This window comes from Neomonachus schauinslandi, chromosome 12, assembly GCF_002201575.2.
Source record: "Neomonachus schauinslandi chromosome 12, ASM220157v2, whole genome shotgun sequence".
Taxonomy (NCBI): Eukaryota; Metazoa; Chordata; class Mammalia; order Carnivora; family Phocidae; genus Neomonachus; species Neomonachus schauinslandi.
Window position 1 is genome coordinate 59,304,034 of NC_058414.1, and position 22,153 is coordinate 59,326,186.

Sequence of the window (22,153 nt, forward strand, 5' to 3'; positions counted from 1 at the left end):
TCGCTTAGCCCAGTCACACAGACACCAACCAGTGTTTCATTCGACGGTCTGAGTGGCCTGCTGTGTCCCCATGGGTGATGTGGGAAGGCTGTGGGCAGAGGCAGACTGACTCAAGGGGAGGCGATCTGGGACACCACCACCAAGAACTTGGAAGAAGAGCTGAGCACAGGGTTCTAGCCGGGAGGACAGAGGGGCAGAAGTCACCAGAAGTCTGACATAGTCCTTTAGCAGCTTCAGAAAGGGGACAACGGGGCCTTGCAGAAAGAGGGGTGGTGGTAAGAACAGCTGTAAGCTAGACAAGAGCCTCTCTGTGAGGGGGCCAGCGTCAAGGAACTAAATGAGATAAAATTTGTAAAGCCCTTGGAACAATGCCTAACGTCTGATAAAGGCACAAGAAGTGTAACCAATTATTACAATTAAAGAAACAGGTAGAAAAGGTAGGAGGCCAGAGTCAGACTGGGAACTCAGATCAGCAGGGCTCTAACTCAGCCTGGTATAATGGATAAGTGTGTGAGTTCTTGCCCCAGACTGGATTCAAATCTGGGCTTTACTATCCACTAGCTGTATGGCTTTAAGCAAGTTGCCTGAGTTCTCTGAACCTCAGTTTCCTCATCTGTAAAATCAATAATAGTATCAATAATAGTATTATGAAAAAAATAATAATAGTACCTATGCCGTGTGGTTGATGGGAGGACTCAAATTAATCTTCAAAGTTTAGTGAGTAGCATAGAGTACGTGTTCTGCACACATTAGCTATTGCTACTGTAATAAAGAAACATTCAGAATTTATAGTTTTAATGTAAATGATCTATAAATGAGAGAGTAGGAAAAGTGGGTCCTTGCTCCTTTGGCTGATATCTTCCCTGGTCAGTTTTTCACTAGTTAGCCCCTTGCCACAAGGGTCACAAAAGTCCATAAAAAATTCAAGAGACTTGTCTTATAAGTTGAAGCAGGAAATACTAAAATCAAAGGCAGCCTTCTAAGGCTGCTGTGGGGATGTAGGGTGAGCCCTGGATCGGTAGCCACACAGATTCTGGTCCTACTTGGCCACAAAACAGCTGTGTGATCCTGGCCCTCCAATCCTTCCAGCCCAGTTTCCTTACCCATCAAATGGCAACAAGGCCCACCTCACAGACATGAGAAAAAGTATCATGAAATGATATTGCAGACTCTGCTGGGCCGATTAATAGAACCAGCTCCGCCCGAACCTGCCTGGCCCCAACTGTGGGTGCCCTGTTTGAATCAGTGATTTTTAGCTCCCCTCAGACCCTCCAGCTCGCTCTTCAATACCACTCACCAGGACCACTTCCCACTTGTGAGCGTATTAGAGGTGGAGAAGCAATGGATCTCAAGGGGAGCAGTTCCAGCCTCCCCGGCGATGTGAGGGGTACTGTGCGTCCACTCATTCCAGTGGACGCCCAGCCCCCACTTCCTTCCTAATGTGCACAGGAGCTTCTAGAAGCCACGGTGTGCTACATGTGAGCCAATGATTCTCAACCTTGGCCACCCATTAAAATAGCTTTTTAAACAATTGCTGCCTAGGCCCAAATCCCAGCGATTCCAACTCAACTGGTCTGGGGTGAGGTAGGCATGGATGTTTTCAAAAGTCCCCAGGTGGTTCTGATGTGGAGGCAGGGCTGAGAAATTTGTGAGGGTGAAGGAAGTTTGTCCTCTTGGGTGCCTGGGCCCTCTGGTCTCTGCCCTATCCTCCTCTAGCTTTTCATGTCCCTTCCTGTGACCTGGCACAATGATGGGACCTCTGGGCTCTCAGAAAAATAGCCTGACCCTGAGAGGCCACACTACAAAGTGAAGTCAAACAGATCGGTGCCAAACATCTTTATTATGCAACTTTGAAGTATAGGACACTGCATTCTTGGAATGCTTCAATAATAAGAGATCAGCATACACACCTCCAACCTCAGTTGACCTTGCTCCTCAAATGTACTTTCCTGAAGGAGGCGAATGAGCTCAACAACCCTTAAGGAAGCCCATTTTTTCAAGAAAACGCCATGCACACATCTTTCTACTTTGATACACCAACTAACCTATGAACTAACACTCTCCTTATCGGGAATAAAATGCAAAAGTCAGATGCTGGAAAACAAAGGTTTACATATTCAGTGTTACAATCCCAAGAGTTAGTTACACCACAGCACGCAGACTTTTGTAATATGATATGACATCCTGATGTCATACATATAATAATAATTACATCAATAATAATGGCATAAAGCTATTATGTGATAATTTGCAGGGTGATCTATTTAGCTCTCAATTGTGAGAATGCAGCCCTCTCTCACTCTCCACCCCAACTTAGGAAAGAATAAAAGTAAATGAAGACATTCTGAACAAAACCACATTGCAAAACTTAAGCTCAAATAAAGTAAGAAACAATTGCTCTAATTCATTTACAGATTTACAAAGCCCAGGGCTTTTAAAGTATTTATTATTTTGAAGTTATAATTCAAGAGTGTATGGAACAAGAGAAAAAGGGCATTTATTTTTGTCAAAAGTTTTAGAAATTTTCCTTAACATTTATTGTTATAAAGAAAACACTTACTCTTAACTAATAGATTTTTAAAGAAAGTATTAAAAAAAAAATCTCCCTTACCCCACCATCATGGTCCCTAGAAATGATCATGGAGATGGTTTAATCTTCCAAATTTTTCTCTAACCCCCCAACACATACATATATAAATATTTTGTAGATGTCATATAAGCCATGTGTGTAAATACCTTTTTGTTTTCTGAAAATAGGACGAGGCTACATGTAAAATTCTATATTTGCTATGGTCACTTAATATATCACAAAAATCTTTCCATAACAGTACATATGATGATTTAACTAAACAGTATGGCATTCTGAATTTACCACAATGTATTAATGCACTTAACATACAACACTGACAGGCACTGTTCTAAGCCTGGGGATGCAGACCAGCTTTCACTCATGGACAGGTAGGATACTTAATGGTTAAGAGCATGGATTTTGGCACCAGACTGCCAAAGTTTGAATTCCAACTACCTTATTTTACAGCTGTGTGCCCTTGAGCAAGTTGCTTAACTTCTCTGTGTCTCAGTGTCCTCTGCTTAAGAATAATAATGCCTATCTTATATAGCTGTGGTACAGATTCAAAGGGTTAATATATGCACAGCACTTAGAATAGTGCCTGGCACATCTATTTAAATGTTAGCTCTGATTATTTCTCTGGTGAGGTGGGAAGATAGGTAATAAATAAGTAATTAAATAAGTGGGTGATGTAAGAGAGCAATGGAAAGCCATTAGATTGAATACTTAAGGCGTCTGGTGAGGGGCTAACATTTGAGCTAGGACCTGAAAGATGAGTAATCCCCTACTGATAAGCATTTATACATTTAATTAAAAAGAAAACAAAAATCTCTGTTAATGACCTATAGGTCCGAGTAGTGTAATAGGAACTGGGGACGAAGAAGGGACGAAGAAATCTTAAATATAAGAGAAAGGACATGAGGAGTCATAAATATTTAAGTGAGAAGTCTCTCTACCAACAGGAGGGTGTGTGCATACAGGTACCACAAACCTGCCCCTTCTGTTGGTGAGCAAGAAACCAGGGCTTTGCCTCAGAAGCCCTTGAAATTCTTCTGGTGACCCCTGGTGGCCAATTCATGAACTTGGCCACTCCTTCCTCAGGGTTTGTTCCAGAATAAAAAGCCCAAAAGGAAGCAGGTTATTTACTTAGTTTTTCAGAATGCCTACAGACGGAAGGTTCACAATGTCTCACGTTAGAGCGTTCCAATATTTATTCATAACGATGGTGAACAAATCTATCCTCTGTCTTAATAGATTGTCAATATTCCAAGTAAGCGAAACTCACTCATTTGGTTTGACATTCTGTACAAAAAAGGATTCTTAGAAACACCCAGTTTCTTCTTTTCTCCTTGCTTCTACGTGATCACAGAGGAAGCTATGTGAACAGTAATGAAACCAAACCTTCCTGCCCTACCGTTCCCCACGTGGACATGCCCTCCATGGACGGTGTCCCCTCATGCCGAGTCCTCCTTTTCACCTTGCTCCTCATCAAATCATAGCCACCTTTCTTGTTCTGTCCTCCCAAGCCCTCTGTATTTCCTGGTAGAGATAACCTTCTACCCAGGCTTTACACGTATCACTGAAGCAGTGAGTTCATATATTGGCGGATGGGAGTGGCACTAAAGACTTGCCAATTTTGGTACTCCGCAGTAACTTGATTGCATTTTATACAAAGGACATATTGGAATGACCCTAGGGAATCTTAGGTATCTCAGCAAGTATTAGGGCAACATTGTCTGCCAATGCCCAGGGCCGGGTACATATTCTAGCCACCCCCTCCCTCCCACTCACCCCATCAGGAACACCATACTTTGTAAGAGAAAACAGCAACTAAACCACTAACAGACCCAAATCAATGGTACCGCTTAAGATGAGAAGTGCAATTAGTAAATTAATTAAAGCTCCCTTCACACTTCTATATGCAGAGGCTGATCATTTGCTTGGCTTAAGTAATGTGTTCTGTCCTAATTGAAGTCATTAGTACCCCAAGTAAATGTCTTGAAATTCCCCCAAGTAGGTTTGAATGGACTCCCATTTTGCCACACAGATCCCAGTTCAACTGATACTTCAGCTGCTACACTGTGGTTTAATCAAGGCAGGGTTTTGTTATTTAAAGCAATTGGTTTTGTGACTAGAATTGTTAACCAGCTAACTAGTAACATTTTAGTTCTACACACACACTCCCAATACATATAAACAACTTGCTTAAGACATCACGTGTTTTTCGGAGGAGTTTTACTTATGGTGGTTGGTGTTGACTTCTTGCTAAACTTCCTTTACTGTGATTGTTGCCACTACACCATCACACGGAAAACTACAAACATTTTTTTCTGTTTTGAGGTCTCCTTACATCACTACCAAGCTTGCACTGACTCTCCTTGACTTCGAGTCATCTCAATTAAACTGAGCCAACTTACACTCCACCAGAATCTTCTCTACCTTTCTCCTTCCTAACCTTTATACTTGGCTCTCATTCCTTCATGAGGTAGTTATGGCTTCTCTGTTGGTGCCTCCCGCCAGAAAGGTGGAATTTAGAATGAAGCAGGGTCGGGGGTGGGTATTAGAGAAAGGCCTGACTTCCCCATTCTTGATGCAAACAAAGAAATGGCTGAAGAAGTTAGTCACTTTCCTCTCCATGTGAAATGAGGCACATAAAGGTTTCTGCAGTTCGAATATTTCTATGGATGGAATGATCTGTAATTTATCATTTTTAGCTACTTTCTTCTTGTTTCATTTCAGCTAACTTCTATTCTTCCAGATCTCTGATGCCATAAGTACAATAATAGCAAAGAGAAGATAAACAGTGAAAGTCTGGGGACAAATGTCTATGACCTCCAAATCTTTGCTGTATGACTAATGGATCTACAGCCTTCTGTGGTAGACATATTTTAAGAGATCTGTTCAGTCCACAACCCCTTCTCTAAGGACTCTGCATTTACCAACAGAAAAGACCCATTAGCCATGTTTATATCACAAGAAACTGCACTCTCAGCTTTAGCTGATTGGACCAAGAAAGAACACCTGACCCAAAGTGGGCCAGTCATATCTGCCCCTAGCAGAAGCGCTATTTGATCTCTGTTGATTGCAAAGTTCGAGGACAGGTAAAGGTAGAAACTGTAAGGTAGCCATCTTCTGCCAGATACCTGGAGAAACAAAGCATGCTGATCTCTGCCAAGAGAGAAGAATGAAGCAGAGATGAGTGATCCTGTGGTCTTGGACAGAATAAGGCTGAGACTGAAGACTGGCTGCCCTGGATCCTGATGCCTTTCCAGTGACCCCCCTTTCCGCCCTTGGTGTCTCTGGGCAGGAAAGAAGGATTTATTTATTTATTTATTTTAAAGATTTTATTTATTTGACAGAGAGACACATCAAGAGAGGGAACACAAGCAGGGGGAGTGGGAGAGGGAGAAGCAGGCTCTCCGCTGAACAGGGAGCCCGATGCAGGGCTCGATCCCAGGACCCTGGGATCATGACCTGAGCCAAAGGCAGACACTTAACGACTGAGCCATCCAGGTGCCCCAGGAAAGAAGGATTTAGAATGGGTTATCTAGGGGTGCCTGGGTGGCTCAGTTGGTTAAGCGTCTGACTCTTGATTTCAGCTCAGGTCATGATCTCAGGGTCATGAGATCAAGCCCCACGTTGGGCTCCACGCTGGGTGTGGAGCATGCTTGAGATTCTCTCTCCCTCTCCTCTGCCCCCACCCCCCACCACACACACGCTCTCTCTCTCTAAAAAACAAAAATAAAAATAAATAAAAACTAAAACTAAAAATAAATAAAGAATGGGTTGGCTATATTAGTTAGGGTCCAATCAAAAGACAGAAACCACATAGTTAATTTTAATTTTTAAATTTTCCCATTTTTAAATTACTGTTATTTTTTTATATGAAAATTTTGACCTTTAATTCTGTTACAAGTTCCAGTGAGTGCTCTGGTCCTCATCCACCATGGGTATCACATCCTCTCACTACTGGGCCAAAGTGGGGATGTAATGCTAGAGTGGTCTGCCCCCCCATGAACCACATCCTCAATGTTGGCCAGATACCAGCATATCGGATAGGCTTCCTGTGTCCACCACGGAACAGGGAAATTTTAAAGAGATATTCATTATAACAAGGGATAGCCATAAATATGTAAGGGAAAACCTAAAGAATACCCTGTGCTGAGGGAAAGTGCCCACAGGTGGACAAACATACTGTGGGGATGGGGCTCTTCCCAAGGCTTATACTCCAAGGTATAAGGCTTACGTCCCAAGGCTGTGGTCTAGACCTCACTGGAGAAGGGCTGATTGTACCCACTGGGTGGCTGAGAAGTTCACTGGGTTGCCTGGCTCACTACTGGCCAACAATCCATGGACAAGTCGGAAAGGCCTCCAGGGAAAAGTGGTCTGTGGCTGGCGGGAGAGTCTACTTATTTGAGGGTGGCACACAGCCTGGAGTGCACGGTGTCCACACTGGGAGGGCTGTGGGAAACTAGCCTTGGGTGCAGGGGTCAAGGCAGGTGGGAGGGCTGCAGAGAGGTGGCTTAGGAAACCGGCTCACTGGAAAGTATGGGATGTCCTGGGATGGATGGTGCCCATGTTGAGGGAGCTGCAACCAGGTGGTCACTGGGACAGAGCCAGGACTGTAAGCTTGCTGAGGGTCTTCGTGGTCTGGGAGCCCAGCAAGAACAGGGCACTACTGGATGTCCCCCACACACGCACTGCTGACAGACTGGACAAGGGAACAGGAAGAGAAGCCGATGTCCTCCTGCAATGTCCCTCCAGCACCCTCTACTGACAAAGCTTAATATCATGCTTGCTACACAGGAAAAAACGTCTACAGCTCTCGTACCTTGGAGCAAGTAAAAGGATAGAATTGGAGCTAGTTCTAGTGGTCATAAGATATCACAGTCACAGCCCAAAAGTACGTGAGAAGAGGCTATAGTAGTTATCTAATGCTGTATAACATGTATCCAAAACTTAGTGGCTTAAGACAACAGTAATCAATTATTCTCCCGTGCTTTCTGTGGGTCAGGAATTCGGGGATGTCTGGCTGGACAGTTCTGGCTCAGGGTGTCTCAGGAAATTCCAGTTAAGATATCAGCCGGGACTATAGTCCTCTGACTTGGGCTGGATGAACATCATCCAACGTTGGTGCTGACTGGTGGGTGAGGACTCACTTTTTCTCCACATAGGTTTACCCACACGGTTGCTTTAGTGTCCTCCCAATGGCATCTGGCTTCCCTCAGGGGTGAGTGATCCAAGAGACCAAGGCAGAAGTGGCACTGCCCTTGACAGTGGCCTTGGAAGTCACCCACCATCACTTCTTCTCTAGTGCATTGCTCACAAAGGCCAGCCTTGATTCATACGGCAGGGGACCTAAAAGGAGCACGGCTATTAAGAAACAAAGGTCACTCCTGGAGTCTGGCTACCCAGCCTTGCTGACTCCTCAATATGATATTGATCTTCCTCAGTCACCAGATACTCAGATTCCAGGAATCCCAGCCACTCCCCTTGGCCCAAGGAGCAAGATGGGGCCCTTAGTAGAGGGGCACAGGCCTAAGTCTAAATGTCTCTGGTTTGGATTCCATAATATTTGAGGCAAACAATCCAACAAATCATCTCTATTCCCATATCCCTAAGACAAAGTCAAATACGGGATATCTTTTTCCAGTGGGAAGAATTCTAATTGCAAGAAATAATAATCTGTGTGCCTTTTTATCTTCTTAAATATGGAAAACCCCAGTTTCACTTTGTAATTTCTTTCCCCAGTAGCAATTAATCCATACTCTTCGCTGGCTTTCAGCAACTTCCGATTTGGAATTGCCTCCTGTTTTCTGTCTTCTTTAATCTCCCACATTGCGACTGGTTTAGTTCTGCACAGTATTTGTATTAATAACAGGAAAACTAATAATGATAAATATGATGATAATGAAATAATAGCAATAGAAACTCTACTTACTACGTGTCAGGCGCCCGTCTAAGGCTTTCCCGCTTTCTCTCATTTGTCTCAAAACTGCTCTCAAGTAGGTATCCTGATCCTCACCTTTGGCACACACAAGCCAAGGTTTTATGCAAGCTAGACTAACTCAAGAGCTATCATGTTAATGACTGTAGTCTAGCACCTTCTATGGCCAGTTTTCTCAGGATCAACATACAATGATCAGGAGCAAAGATTTCTCCATCATTTAGTTTTAAATTCAAGTTCTGCCAATTTCTAGTTGGGCAATTTGGGGCTAATTATTTAATCTCTGTAATCCTCTTCATCTATTAAACAAGGATAATAATTCCTTCTTCATGTGGTTATTGTAAGGATTGAATAAGAAAATGCTCAGTGCTTAGCACATAGTCAATGTTCAATTAACAATACTCATTAAAATTGTGACATTTTTATTGGCTTCATTATACTTTTTCTCCCATGAAATAAAATGCCTATTATTTCTCTTGCACATTGCATCCCCACTGCACACCAATTTCCAGCTCTAGAATCCATTATGCACTGCTCTGTATACAGTAACAGAGGAGTCTCACAGAAATAACAGGAAGACAAAACTAATTTGAGAAACAGCATCCCCCAAAATACTCAGAGGGTATTACAAGTGTGCCTCCTTCCTGGATCTCTCTTATTTTCTCTATCTTCAATTTTTGTAAAGGGCCATTTCTCTCCTGATGATAATATCAGCTGCTTCCCTGTGACAGGCAATAAACTAATCTTTCTGCCAAATGAAAGGAACTCTTCCCTATCTGGGTAATCACCGCTTTTCCTTCTCACATGCTCTCTTCTTCACCCAAACTGGCCTGTTTCATAATTTACAGCCCAATTGGCTTGGCAGGAATTGTCGCTCTGGGGTCTCAGATGCCAGCTCTGTGTGTGGCTTCCCCAGGTAAGAAAGGCTCAGAACCATCTATCCTGGCTGCCACATGGTGACACTTGTCAGGGGTACCATCTTCTCATCCTGCCTGTTTCTCCCCTGAAGCTGAGCCTGTCACTTCCAATAGAACATGCTGTGCTAGAGCTTCTTCTTTCCTGTTGTGGCGGCCTCGAGTTTGTCTTCTGGGATCATCTTAGAATGTGTTTCGGGCTATAGTCCTGGGCCCCAAAGAGCATAATCTGGCCAGGGGATGCAGACATAGGTCTTCATTTAATTAAGGGGGGGACCCCAACAGCCCAGTCACTGTTTAATGCCACGAAGGTTCAGATGTCAGTATGGCAACCAGGAGAGGGTACAGAATCTAAGCCCATTTCCCTGACTGGCTTTCCAGTCTTGCTACACCACCTATGTTCTAGAGGAAACTGTACCCCTGCTCAGAGGCAACTGAAGAAAAGAAAGGACTGAGTCTTTGTTTTGTTTTCATTTGACCACTTCCCTCACCATTAATTCCTGTTTTCACAAATCTGGGTTATTACTATTGGAGATTCAACATGCAGAAGTCAATGGGGAACTTCCTGGTATCAGAAATGGTCACCGAAGCAGAAGAGAAAGTAGGAAGTGGGGTTTCTCGGGGCTAAGGGAGACAGAGAGCTCAGGGGAGATGGAGCCCCAGCAGGCCTTAGAGGAACACCGAGCAGGATGAGGAAAACTGACCCCACAGACTACACTCCCCGCTTCAGGCCTACATTCCAGCCCTCGCCCAGGTGGGAGCATGAGACAATACACCACCCCCATTTGCACCAGTTTAGCTGCCAGAGGTGTTTCTTTCTGGAAAAGGGGTGTGGATCACTTTGGGTCCAGAAGCACTAAAAACAGGATGGTGGCCTGTAGGCTGGAACCATGGCTTCTCAGGTGTGGCTCACTTGGTAATTCTATCACTTGCTGGCCTCTCCCAATTTACAAGTCAGTTTCTGGGGAAATTTGGAGATAATTCTTAAATACAATAAACTGTGAGAATCACTGAGAGAGAATATACTAAGAATCGCAAATTTAGACACAAGTATCCATTTGGCACAGAATAAAGCCCCCCACAAGGTGTCCACATCCAAATCCTCAGATTCTGTGAATAGATTAAGTCACATGATAACTGGGAATTGAGGAAGCTGATGGGATTTGGGTTATTAGTCAACCAACCTTACATTACGGAGATTACCCTGGGTTATCCAGTGGGCCCAATGTAGTCACAAGGGTCCTTAAATGTAAAAGAGGGTAGCAGAAGACAAGAGTCAGAGAAGGATGTGACCGTGCAGTCGGCCAGAGTGACGCAATGTGAGAAGGATTCAGTCCGCCTACTGATGCAGACTGCGAAGACAGGGGAAGGAGCCATGAGGCAACGAATGTGAGCAGCCTCTAGAAAATGCAAAAGGCAAGGAAACAGATCCTCCCTGAGAGCCTCCAGAAGGACCGCAGATCAGAGTAGGTGACAGCCTGAAGACTACTATGAGCCCAACCAAAAAGCATCTGGAATTCCTCACCAGTTTTTACATGCTTCCTCCCATCCACAACTACGCAGTCAACTACGGCAGAGGCCATGGTTGAGAAAGCAAAAACGAGAAGTCAAGAAAATACGACCCAGTCATGCCAACAAAAGCAACTTAATTTGAAAACTACCCTAGAGTAAACAATTTTATATATGCAACACTGCTATATGCAAATCACATGCAAATATAAATACTACCCTCCCTAGGGATAGCTTTTTCTTTGTTTTCTCTGGTTTCTAAACCAAATCCAATTTGGAAAATAAAAACAGAAAATTATCCTGTGGTGGGATAAAATTTATTTATGCATCTCAGCATTTCTACCAATATCCACACCCCCCACCCCACCCCAAACAGTACCCATTAGCCTAAAGTGATTTGTTCACGCTGAAGAATTGTGTGACATCACCATGCACTAAGTAAGACTGGTAAAGTACAAGAACATACCCAGTTGTGTGTGTATATAGGCCTGAGAAGGTGAGTGATCTGTCTTCTAGGATGCCGTACTAGGTCAGCAGTCCTCTACCTGTCCCCGCAAAGGCTCCCAGAATATGTTCAATTCTCTCCCTTCTGTGTCCCCAAAGTACTACTCAGTGGGTACTGGATGCATGAAGGGGTGAGTACAAAAATAAGAACTCGTACTGCAAAGTCCATGGATTGAGCAGCCATGGAAATCCACCATCAATTAACCTTAGACATGCATTACCTGTGCATTTTGGGAATCTCCCCATTCCTTATCATCCATTGGCTCCTTGACGCCTATCCTCACCCAAGGTATTTTTAGAACAAAACAACAACAGAATGATTTAAGAAGACTGTGGCAGGAAGAAGGTGGAAATGTGAATGTTCTGCACAAGGCTGCAAGGAATTTAAAAGTTGGACCTTCCCTGCAAACATTTGTTTCCTGCACATAAACAGGAACACCACACAGAGTCACTGGCACTTATTTTTAGAAAAAAAATCTAAAAGATGCAAAAAAAAATTTTTTTTAAAGTACGTTGTTTGTAGGCTAACATGTCTGCCCTGGGGCAGCATCCTCAGCCCCTGAGGATTAGTGTCCTGTGAGGGTGCTCTCGTAGGCCTACCTGAGCCGGGAAGAACCAGAAGAAAAGGTTGCTGTTGTAGGTCTCATTCACGGTGAGGTAGCCAGCGTAACTCTTCACATTTGATCCTGGGAAAAGAGGGACCATACTCTTTCTTTTTCCTAGTGGAAGAAAAAATTTACCCAAGGATTAGAGAAATAATAGTGTTAGTCATCTTCATCTCGGCCCGTCTTCTCCCCCCCAGGGGCCAGGACTGGGATGGAGTGATCAGAAAGGCTACCAGGGGACTGACACAAAGGTACTTACTATAGCAAATTCCAGCCTGCCCTGGTCCATTCCACATATTCGACATTCACAACTTAGCCAAGGACAAGTGACATTTTTAACCTTTTTTTTTTTCGTCCCCAAATACAGTTTATGAGCTATAATAAGATTTCTTTTTTTTTTTTTTTAATCACCTATCCTCAGCTCCACTCTAAAAAGTAAACCATGGTATTCACATTTGGGCCACTGGGAAGGCCAGGGCAGAAGTCACCCAACATGAGGCAGCTGCAAGAGAAACAACATAGCTAAGTAGCTCTCAGCCTCCGGAAGGCCTATATTCTCCACACTCTCGTTATCATGAAAGCAAAAGGCCTGCCACTTCCATTAAGGGAAATGGGCTGACGCATGTGGGCAGTGGGGAAGGCTGGGGAGGGCAGGGTGGGGCAGCCAGTGAGACTAGGGGTGACCTCATGGCTACTCAGAGGAAGCCAAATAGGACAACAGGATAGCTGTAGAGGGCAGAGGTTGTGGCTTTTTTATGGCACCAAAGGGAGAGGGACAGGGAGGGGGAAAGAGGGACTGCTCAGATAGCTTGAGGACACCCTGAAGTAAAAAATACCAAGAGGAGCAAACACTTTATTTTTTTAAGATTTTATTTATTTGTCTGAGAGAGAGAGTGTGAGTGAGGGGAAGAGCAGAGGGAGAGGGACAAGCAGACTCTGTGATGAGAGCCCCACAGATGCAGGGCTCAATCTCAGGACCCTGAGATCAGGACCTGAGCAGAAACCAAGAGTCTGACACTCAACTGACTGAGCCACTCAGGTGCCCCTAGAGGAGCTAAGGCAACAGTACTAAGGGCTTTACGTTATGTAGTAGGTGTAATTATTGTCTCCACTTTACAGATGAACTGAAGCTCAGAGAGGGTTAAGTAACTTGCCCAAGGTCACACAGCTAGTAAAGGAAAGCTGGGATGCAAACCCAGCGGTCAGGCTGCAGAGTCTGCTCCTTCTTCCACCCTGCTATGCTGCTTCTCGACCAGAGAGTTAGTCAGAAAGTATGGGTGGCAGGGAGTGGAAGGAGGAGCAGTGATTAGGAACAGAAAGGAGAAGAACCATCAAATAGATGGCAGGGTGTAGGGGGAACTGAAAGAGGAGTCTGGGTGAGGAAAGTTTCCTTAGTGGTGACAAAGCAAGTGTCCTCAGTAAAATCTAATGATTCAAGAAAAGCTATTTATATCTGACACATATTAAGTTGGAAACTGGTTAGTAGAGAGGCATAGGTCAGGAAGCTGCGTCCTTCACCCATGCCACCAACTAAAGATGTCTTTAGTGGGGTGCTGGAGCTCATAGGCTCTGGAGTGCTGACTGTTAGCATCCCTTCCCAACTTGGCATTCAGCAACATAACTGCTAGCATGCAATGAACCATGGTAAGAATGCTTATATTCAGGGGTGGGTGCTGCAAATCAGGGCCCTGCCCCCCCAGAGTTGCTTGTGAAACTTAACAGCACACCATGGCATTGGGGCTGCAAGTTCCTCTTTTAAAAAACAAAGCTGCCTCCTCGAAGGGAAACTCTCACCTAGACAGTACTGTTTCCTTTCCTTCATTCTTTGCGGATCCTCGTGTTGCTACTGACCGGCCCTGTGGTCCTTTGGGCATCACTTCTCCTGTCTGTGCTTCAGTTTCTCATCTTGGAAGGTGGATGACCTCATGGGTCAATGAGAATAAGAGTCCATACATGCACAACTGTTAGAAAAGAAGCTGGCTCGTAGGGAGCACAGCTATTGTTACCTGTGAAATGCACCTGCTCATTAGGAACAAGGAGAACCTGGGAGCAGAGGAGATGGTGGGACAAAGGCAGGGTTTCAACGGCAGTTTCCAGAGGGTCCTGCTAAGCTAGCAGAACAGGAAGAACATGGGTTTCTGAATCAGGCAGACCTTGGTTTGCAATTCTGACCAGGCTCCCTGACAAGTTGCTTTATCTCTGAGTCTCTCTTTCCTCTTGTGCAAAATGTGGACATTGATTTCCCCCCCACGCCTCCACCCTGGGCTTTCTGCGAGGATCAAATGAAGAAAGCTGCACGTAAAATGAGGGCGCCGGGGTGCCTGGGTGGCTCAGTTGGTTAAGCGACTGCCTTCGGCTCAGGTCATGGTCCTGGAGTCCCGGGATCGAGTCCCGCATCGGGCTCCCTGCTCGGCAGGGAGTCTGCTTCTCCCTCTGACCCTCCTCCCTCTCATGCTCTCTGTCTCTCATTCTCTTTCTCAAATAAATAAATAAAATCTTTAAAAAAAAAAAAAAAAGAGGGCACCGGCAAGGGAAGAGAAGATTATCACCAGCCCATGGGCAACCCCACCTGCAGTCTGGAAGACTTTGCTTTTTTCTGGCTTAGTCCAGTTCCCCTAGGGAAGATTGCATAACTCAATCCAGCTTCTCTAGCTCTTCCCATGCTCTTCCCAAAGAGACCTAGCCTTCTTGCCAGAAAAAGGCAAAGAAAAAAGAAAGGGAGAGGAGCATTTTAAGAAAAGGAAAAGAGAAGTGTTTGGGGAACGTGGTATGTGTCAGCCCTCCTCCCAGCCTACTCCCTTCCCCCCTGCAGCCTTGCTTTCCTCCACCCTTCTTTGCTTCCGCTCTCAAGTAGACCAAAGAAGGATTATCCTCTGGGGCTGGGCAGTCTTTCAAAAGTTTTTTTTCTTCTTTCTCTTTCTTTCTTTTTTCTTTCTTTCGCCATTTAAAAATTGAGATATAATGGATATGTAACATTATATTAGTTTCAGATATACAACCTAACCATTCGGTATTTGTATATATTGTGAAATGGTCACCACAATGTCTAGTGAACACCCATCACCATACCTAGTTCCAATTTTTTTTCTTATAATGAGAACTTTTAAGATCTATTCTCTTAGCAACTTTCAAATATGCAATACAGTATTGTTAACTATAGTCACTCTGCTGTACGTTATCATATCCCCAGGACTTAATTTCTTTTCTAACTGGAATTTTGTACCTATAACACTTTTGACATATTTTCCTCCAAACTATTAATCTTCTCCAAATCAGAGAACCCCCCAAAAGAGGAGAGAGAACTGAAGATGGAGGGGTTGGGAATAAGTGAGATGTGAATCACAGAGAGGTAAGTGAGCAGGAGAGGATTTGAGAAAGAAGACAGATAAAAATGAGAAAGGTCAAAGTAGAATGAGAAAAAGGAAATATATAATAGAAAGGAGCTGAAGGGAATGGAAGACGGGAGAGAGATGATTGAATCAATCTATCTCTCTGAGGCCAGCCCAGCACAAGGTCCACTGGCCTGCTCTGAAATGACTCAGATGCTCCCCCAGCCCTCCTTTACTGAGGGTTCCAAAGATATTTGTCTGCTACCTTTTACTTACTCAGGTACATTTCCTGCTTTCCTTCTAGATCAGGGGCTACTGGAAAGCTGGGAAATTGTCTTATTTATCTTTGTACCCAGGGGGATGCTGATTTAAGAACTTAAAGACATTCAACACACACCTTTTAATGAATGTTAGCGAATGGATGAATGAATTAATAAACTAAAACCCATCACATTGACAATGCACTAGGATTAGCATATTTCTACAAAAACCTCCTAAGGAAAGCAGGCCTTATTGAGATCTTAAGAATTTAGAATTTTTCCCTGGCTCACAAAAGTGTTTCACCCCATTTCAATTTTTAAATTTCCTTTAATGAAATCATGGTAAAATAATTAAAAGTTCTTTCAACTAAAATGATATTTCATATTTTCAGATATTTGGTTCATCCTTCCAGAACCCACTAATGGAATGTGGAAAATAAACTCCCAAGATGTAGGAGTTTCTTACTTCCTGGAACCATGACTCACAATACAAATGTTCAAAACAGTTAAAAAAAGGAAAAGGTTTTCTTTGAAGTGATTTCACTTCCTCCATATTATTTACTGCGGTCACCAGTGTTTGTGATATTAACACTTTGAAAAAGATTGGAGTGTGACCAAAGAAGGACTCGAACCAGCTAATCAGGATGCACATCACATTCACAAAGACTCCAGTACAAGACAAGACACTGCCAGACCATAAGTAATAATAAAGACCTAATATCAAAATATTCTTTAAAGTTTGTGAAAAGGCAGTGTCTGTAAATATTTTTAAATTTGCCTCCTTTATTCATTTTGTTTTAAGAGTTTATTCTAGCTGCAGAGAAAGTAAACATACAATTACAATTACACAAAACTAAACCAGCTAATTGGGAGATTAAAAAATAAAAAATTCCCTTGTCTTTTCGTGAATTACTATTTATCTCAAGAATGTTCCACTGCGATACTAAGACTCATGTTCCTAAGGTTTTGACAGACTCAATAAACAAAAGGAACTTAGGAGAATGAACTGACCATCTGTCCAGAGTTTCCTGAACTTTCAGTAAAGCGGATGAATAAAATTATCCTTAATTATGTTATGAGGGCTGCATTTGAATACCCAGATGTACCAGATTTTGGATCAGCCACCTAAAATTCCATTCAAAAATTCTGACTGTGTAATAGAACTTTAGAAAGTGACTTTACATCAGATTTACTATTTTGGATGTTGTCGCTCATCAGATGGTGATCCATCAGACTTGGCACAGAAGGACCAAGGATGAAAACTACCTCCCCCAGAAGCTTTCTCGGCTACTGCTGATGACCACAATGGTGAAATGCTTGTAGGCAACAAATACAGGAATGGGAGGGATGTGGACCGTTTCTCGGATAGGCTTCTCTATATTCTTTTCACTTGGTTCTTCCAGATGTATGATACAGACATACCACCATAGTCATTTTCACCAAATGCCTCTGTTGAAACTGCTTTCATCAGTATACACATGTCCTTCTTTATCTGCCCAAATCTCACCTAGCGCCTTCCAGTCTGGATCTAGTCACACAGAGCCGTGGCTCATACCTCAGGTTCTAGAGTCAGCAGAGATAGGTTTTAATTCCACCTCTGTCACTTATTACCTGTAAATGGCCCTGACCAAGATACTTAATTTTTCTGGGCCTCAGTTTTCTCATTTGTAAAATGGGAACAATATGTATGCCTTCTTCACTAGGGTTGCTCTGAGGATTAAATAAGCTAAGGTGTGGGTAATACCCATGTCTGGCACATATTTGGGCTTAAAACTTAAATTGTACAAATATTTATTGAGTACCTATTACATATAGAAATTATGCTAGGGGGGCGCCTGGATGGCCCCAGTCGGTTAAGCATCTGCCTTCATTCAGGTCGTGATCCCAGGGTCCTGGGATCGAGCCCCAAGTTGGGCTCAAGCTCCAAATTGGGCTCCCTGCTCAGTGGGGAGCCTGTTTCTCCCTCTCCCTCTGCCTGCCACTCCCCCTGCTTGTGCTCTTTCTCTTTCTGTCAAATGGATGGATAAAATCTTTTAAAAAAAAAGAAACTATGCTTGGTCCTGGGCATATAATTATTAAGTATTAACCATTTGCTATTTTGACTACTACACTATTATTGTTTTCTGGACCAACCAATAGGATAGCTTTCTTCTCAAAATTTCCAGCATGCCTACCTCAAATGTAATATTTTAATGTTTTAGTACTCACTGCCTTATTCCTTAATTGTTTCATGTGTGTGCATCTGGTCACATCAGAAGGGCACAAGAGTCTTGGGGCGCCTGGGTGGCTCAGTCGGTTAAGTGTCTGCCTTGGGTTCAGGTCATGATCCTGGGGTCCTGGGATCAAGTCCCACATCTGGGTCCCTGCTTAGCTCTCTCTCCCTCTGCCCCTCCCCACCCCTCGTGTGCTTTCTCTCTCTCTCAAATAAATAAATAAAATCTTAAAAAAAAAGAAGAGCACAAGAGTCTTAAACAAAGGGAAATAAATTATAGCAGACATATCACAGAGAAGAAGTCAGAAAATTTGAGTCCTATGGGGTGCCTGGGTGGCTCAGTCGTTGGACGTCTGCCTTCGGCTCGGGTCGTGGTCCCGGGGTCCTGGGATCGAGCCCCGCATTGGGCTTCTTGCTTGGTGGGAGGCCTGCTTCTCCCTCTCCCACTCCCCCTGCTTGTGTTCCCTGTCTCACTGTGTCTCTGTCAAATAAATAAATACTTAAAAAAAAAAAAAGAAAATTTGAGTCCTAAATGCATCTCTGGTACTCTTATCTGCATTTCCTTGGGCAAGTCATGTAAGATACTGGAGTCTCAAATTCCTCATCTATGGATTGGTAGGGTTGGTTGTGAGTATTGAACTCCTTTTCATCTCTAAACTAAATGATTTGCTTTGATTTATTGTTAATGAACAAAATCTACGTCATCAGTACCCACTTATTAAAGAAGCCAAAATGAATGCATGTGATTCATTTTGGTGGATTTGGATGATATTCTGCCTCTTCATATTTGTCTAGTGATATGAGCCTGTACCATTTTCCACATTAAGTAAAAATGAATCTTTTTTAGAAAAGGACTGACTACATTCTCTAACTACATCATCAAATGTACACTAATGTACACTGACTACATTATCAAAGTTTTTCACCTTTTCTTAGAAAAGAGATAGTGAGACATGAAGTCAATATGTATGTCAGAAAAAGACACGTGACCAGGTCTCAAATGCACCCTTAAGATATAAGAATGTGTTGGTTTTAAAGAAAACAAAACAAAACAAAACAAAATGATGATATCCTATTAGCTATGGGAATATTTCAAATGAAGAGAAGTTGCTTTATTTTAAAACTTCTTTATGGAGTCCATACACTTATTTTGATCTTTAAAATGATTATTTCCCTAAAATATCCAGTATCACTTCCACACATTCTCATGCTATCAACCAACTTACCAGCCTCACAGCCATTAACTCGGTTTTCCCACCTGTGATTAGAGATAAACTGCAGTCCTTCAAAGCAAGCACCCCCATCTATGTGCCAGCCACCATGTCTATCATCTACTTAAAGAAAGCACTCCTGGGGCACCTGGGTGATTCAGTCGGTTAAGTGTCTGACTCTTGATTTCGGCTCAGGTCATGCATGATCTCAGGGTCATGGGATTGAGCCCCATGTTGGGCTCTGCACTCAGCACAGTCTGCTTGTCGCTCTCCCTCTGCACCTCCACCTGCTCGCTCTCTCTCTCCCTCTCAGATAAATAAATAAATAAATAAACAAATAAATAAATAAATAAAATCTTAAAAAAAGGAAAAGCAAGTACTCCTGAAATAGTTGTCCCACCCCAATCAACTCCCCCCTCTGCTGGATCATTTCTATCAGCAAACACACGGTCTCTTACCCTCTTAAAGACCCTTCCTGATGCCACAGCACCACCCCATTTCTCTAATTCCTTTTACAAATAGCACCTCAGAGTAGCTGCCTATATACTATTTTATAGTTCAGGAGCCTACTGATGTCCCGAAGGATTAAGTAACTTATCTACACAGTGATTTACATAAACATAAAGAAGCATTAAGAGCAGAGACATAGGGGCGCCTGGGTGGCTCAGCTGGTTAAGCAACTGCCTTTGGCTCAGGTCATGATCCTGGAGTCCCGGGATCGAGTCCTGCATTGGGCTCCCTGCTCGGCGGGGGGTCTGCTTCTCCCTCTGACCCTCCCCCTCTCATGCTCTCTCTCTCTCTCTCTCATTCTCTCTGTCAAATAAATAAATCTTTAGGGCACCTGGGTGGCTCAGTCGGTTAAGCAACTGCCTTCGGCTCAGGTCATGATCCTGGAGTCCTGGGATCGAGTCCCGCATCGGGCTCCCTGCTCAGCAGGGAGTCTGCTTCGCCCTCTGACCCTCCCCCCTCTCATGCTCTCTCTATCTCATTCTCTCTCTCAAATAAATAATAAAATAAAATCTTTAAAAAAAAAAAAGAGCAGAGACATATAAATTTTAGTCTCTGATGATACTAAATAATACCTTTTTCCTATTAATAATAGAAAATCTCACAATGTCTAAATAAAAAGCCACTTGCAGACACTAATATTTAGGGAGCAATTTACAGGTTACCAAGAGTCTTCATGTGCATTTTCTCATCTGATTCTTCACATCCCTGCAACTTGACTAAGTGATTATATCCCCATCTTGTTAATAAAGAAACTGAGGCCTAGGTTTGGGTAGGTTTGGGTAACTTGCCAGGCAAAAGGGCCCAACACTGTGCCTGTGGTCATAGACTAAGGAGTGAGGCTGTCTGGGTGTGAATCCTGCATCTACCAGCTGGTGTCCATGTGACTCTGACAAGTAACTGAATCTTTTTCTGCTTTAGTGTTCTTGTGTGTCAAGTAGGTACATCTCCCTGGGTTGTGGAGATGCTTACATAAGTTTACATAGAATCCTTGGAACCAGTAACTGACATGTATGAAGTTCTAAGGTTAGTATTCTCTTTATTAAGTGCCCAGTTGTGGACAGGCACTATGCTAGTTTTATAAATAGAAGTGCGGGGGCTCCACCTCTAGATAATCTGTCCCTGGCAAGCTCTCATTTTAGCTCAAAACTCTGATAACACAGGACATCAAACCATTAATATTTGAAATAAAACAACTGAGTAAAAATACCAGAATGTATTTTGAATCCTGTAAGATAACTGCTTTAAAAAAAAAACAACCTGTTGAAAATATACCAGTGGTTTTCTGATTTTATGAAACTTACCTTCTTCAAATTTCCCAGCTTCAATGTAGGGAGTAAGAAATAATGGCTCTCCTACGTCTCCCTTATGTGGTACAGAAACCCGAGCTTTTTTGTATAAGGAGTGAAAGAGCCCATCACCACCAGGGCTGAACATGAATACAGCCACCAAAACAGTCGCCTTCCACATGGTACCAACCATTCTCTCCAGTCCTAGAATGAAAACAACGAATGAATCTGAAGAATAAATATTTACCCAGCCTTTTTACATACAAGACATTCATTTATTTCATTCAAAAAATAGGTATACTGTAAAAAAAAAAAGTATATTGTATGTCAAAGCCCTTTGCTAATAAGCACCTTGGATACCACCTGAATAAAACAGACCCAATCCCTGCTGACTCCGAAGTGATGAGTCTAAGGGAGAAGGAGGCGCTATTGAAGGATTTATAATCTAACTAGAAAAACAATTTATATTTCTAAAACTGTGGTCTGAAAAGTAAATTCAATGCAGGATTAGATAAAACCTCAAGACAACAGGACTCTGTAACTGATCACCAGATGAGTGGTAGAGACATTTATCTACCAGGAAGGGAGAGGAATGAGAACACATCTCAGCCTGAGAGAACCCAGGAAGGCCTTACCAAGGTCACGGATGTGAGTAAAAGGTAGGTGGAGCCCAGATGGGCAGGAGAAAGGGGGAAAGGCATCACTGATGGGTAGAACAGCTTGAGCAAAGTGAGACTTGTCCATGGCACTTCACAGAGAAATTTAAAATAAACAAAATGGATTTCCACTTACCTCTTCTGTCTCTTACAAATCATAAATTTTGCATCCGAGAACAAAAAAGAAAGAAGGAAGAAAAGGAAGGTCCTACAACTATCTATAGGTCCCTGCCCCTATAGCTAGCTGATAAATAAACTCAAGAGCTACGCCGCAAACTTTATGAACACAGCTTTTTAAGGGCCTTCGAATCTGATGTTTGCTTAGAGTATTCATCTCAGCTGATAATAATAATGGCTTAAAATTATGATGATTTCCCTAAACTTGTATATAAACATATAATTTGTATTTACAATGGGCTTTCCCATGTGTTTTCAGCTGATTTGAATATCTTAATAACCCGACCAGGACATCAAAGATGATTATCACCAATTTTAGATAAGGAAAATTTGACTCAAAGGAATGTCTCATCCAAGGACATGCGGAACCCAGTCAAGGCCAAGACCAGGTTAAGGTGAGCCAGGGGTACAGGCAGGGCTGGCTGGCAACTTTTTCTAAAATTTTGATGTTTTGTTCATCATGG

General features: G+C 43.0%; 1 protein-coding gene across 2 annotated transcripts in view; it reads right to left on the reverse strand.

Annotated features, from left to right (window-relative positions):
- CPVL (carboxypeptidase vitellogenic like) overlaps window positions 1-21,055 on the reverse strand; it is a 107,009-nt gene extending 85,954 nt beyond the window's left edge. For both annotated transcript variants that reach the window (XM_021689718.1, XM_044920099.1), the window contains exons 1-2: window positions 20,872-21,055; window positions 12,044-12,162 (exon numbers count right to left, since the gene is read on the reverse strand). In XM_021689718.1, the coding sequence (XP_021545393.1) occupies window positions 12,044-12,162; window positions 20,872-21,049 (297 nt within the window). In that variant the 5' untranslated portion in view covers window positions 21,050-21,055. The remainder of the gene's footprint in view (window positions 1-12,043; window positions 12,163-20,871) is intronic.
- Between the last annotated feature and the right edge of the window lie 1,098 nt (window positions 21,056-22,153).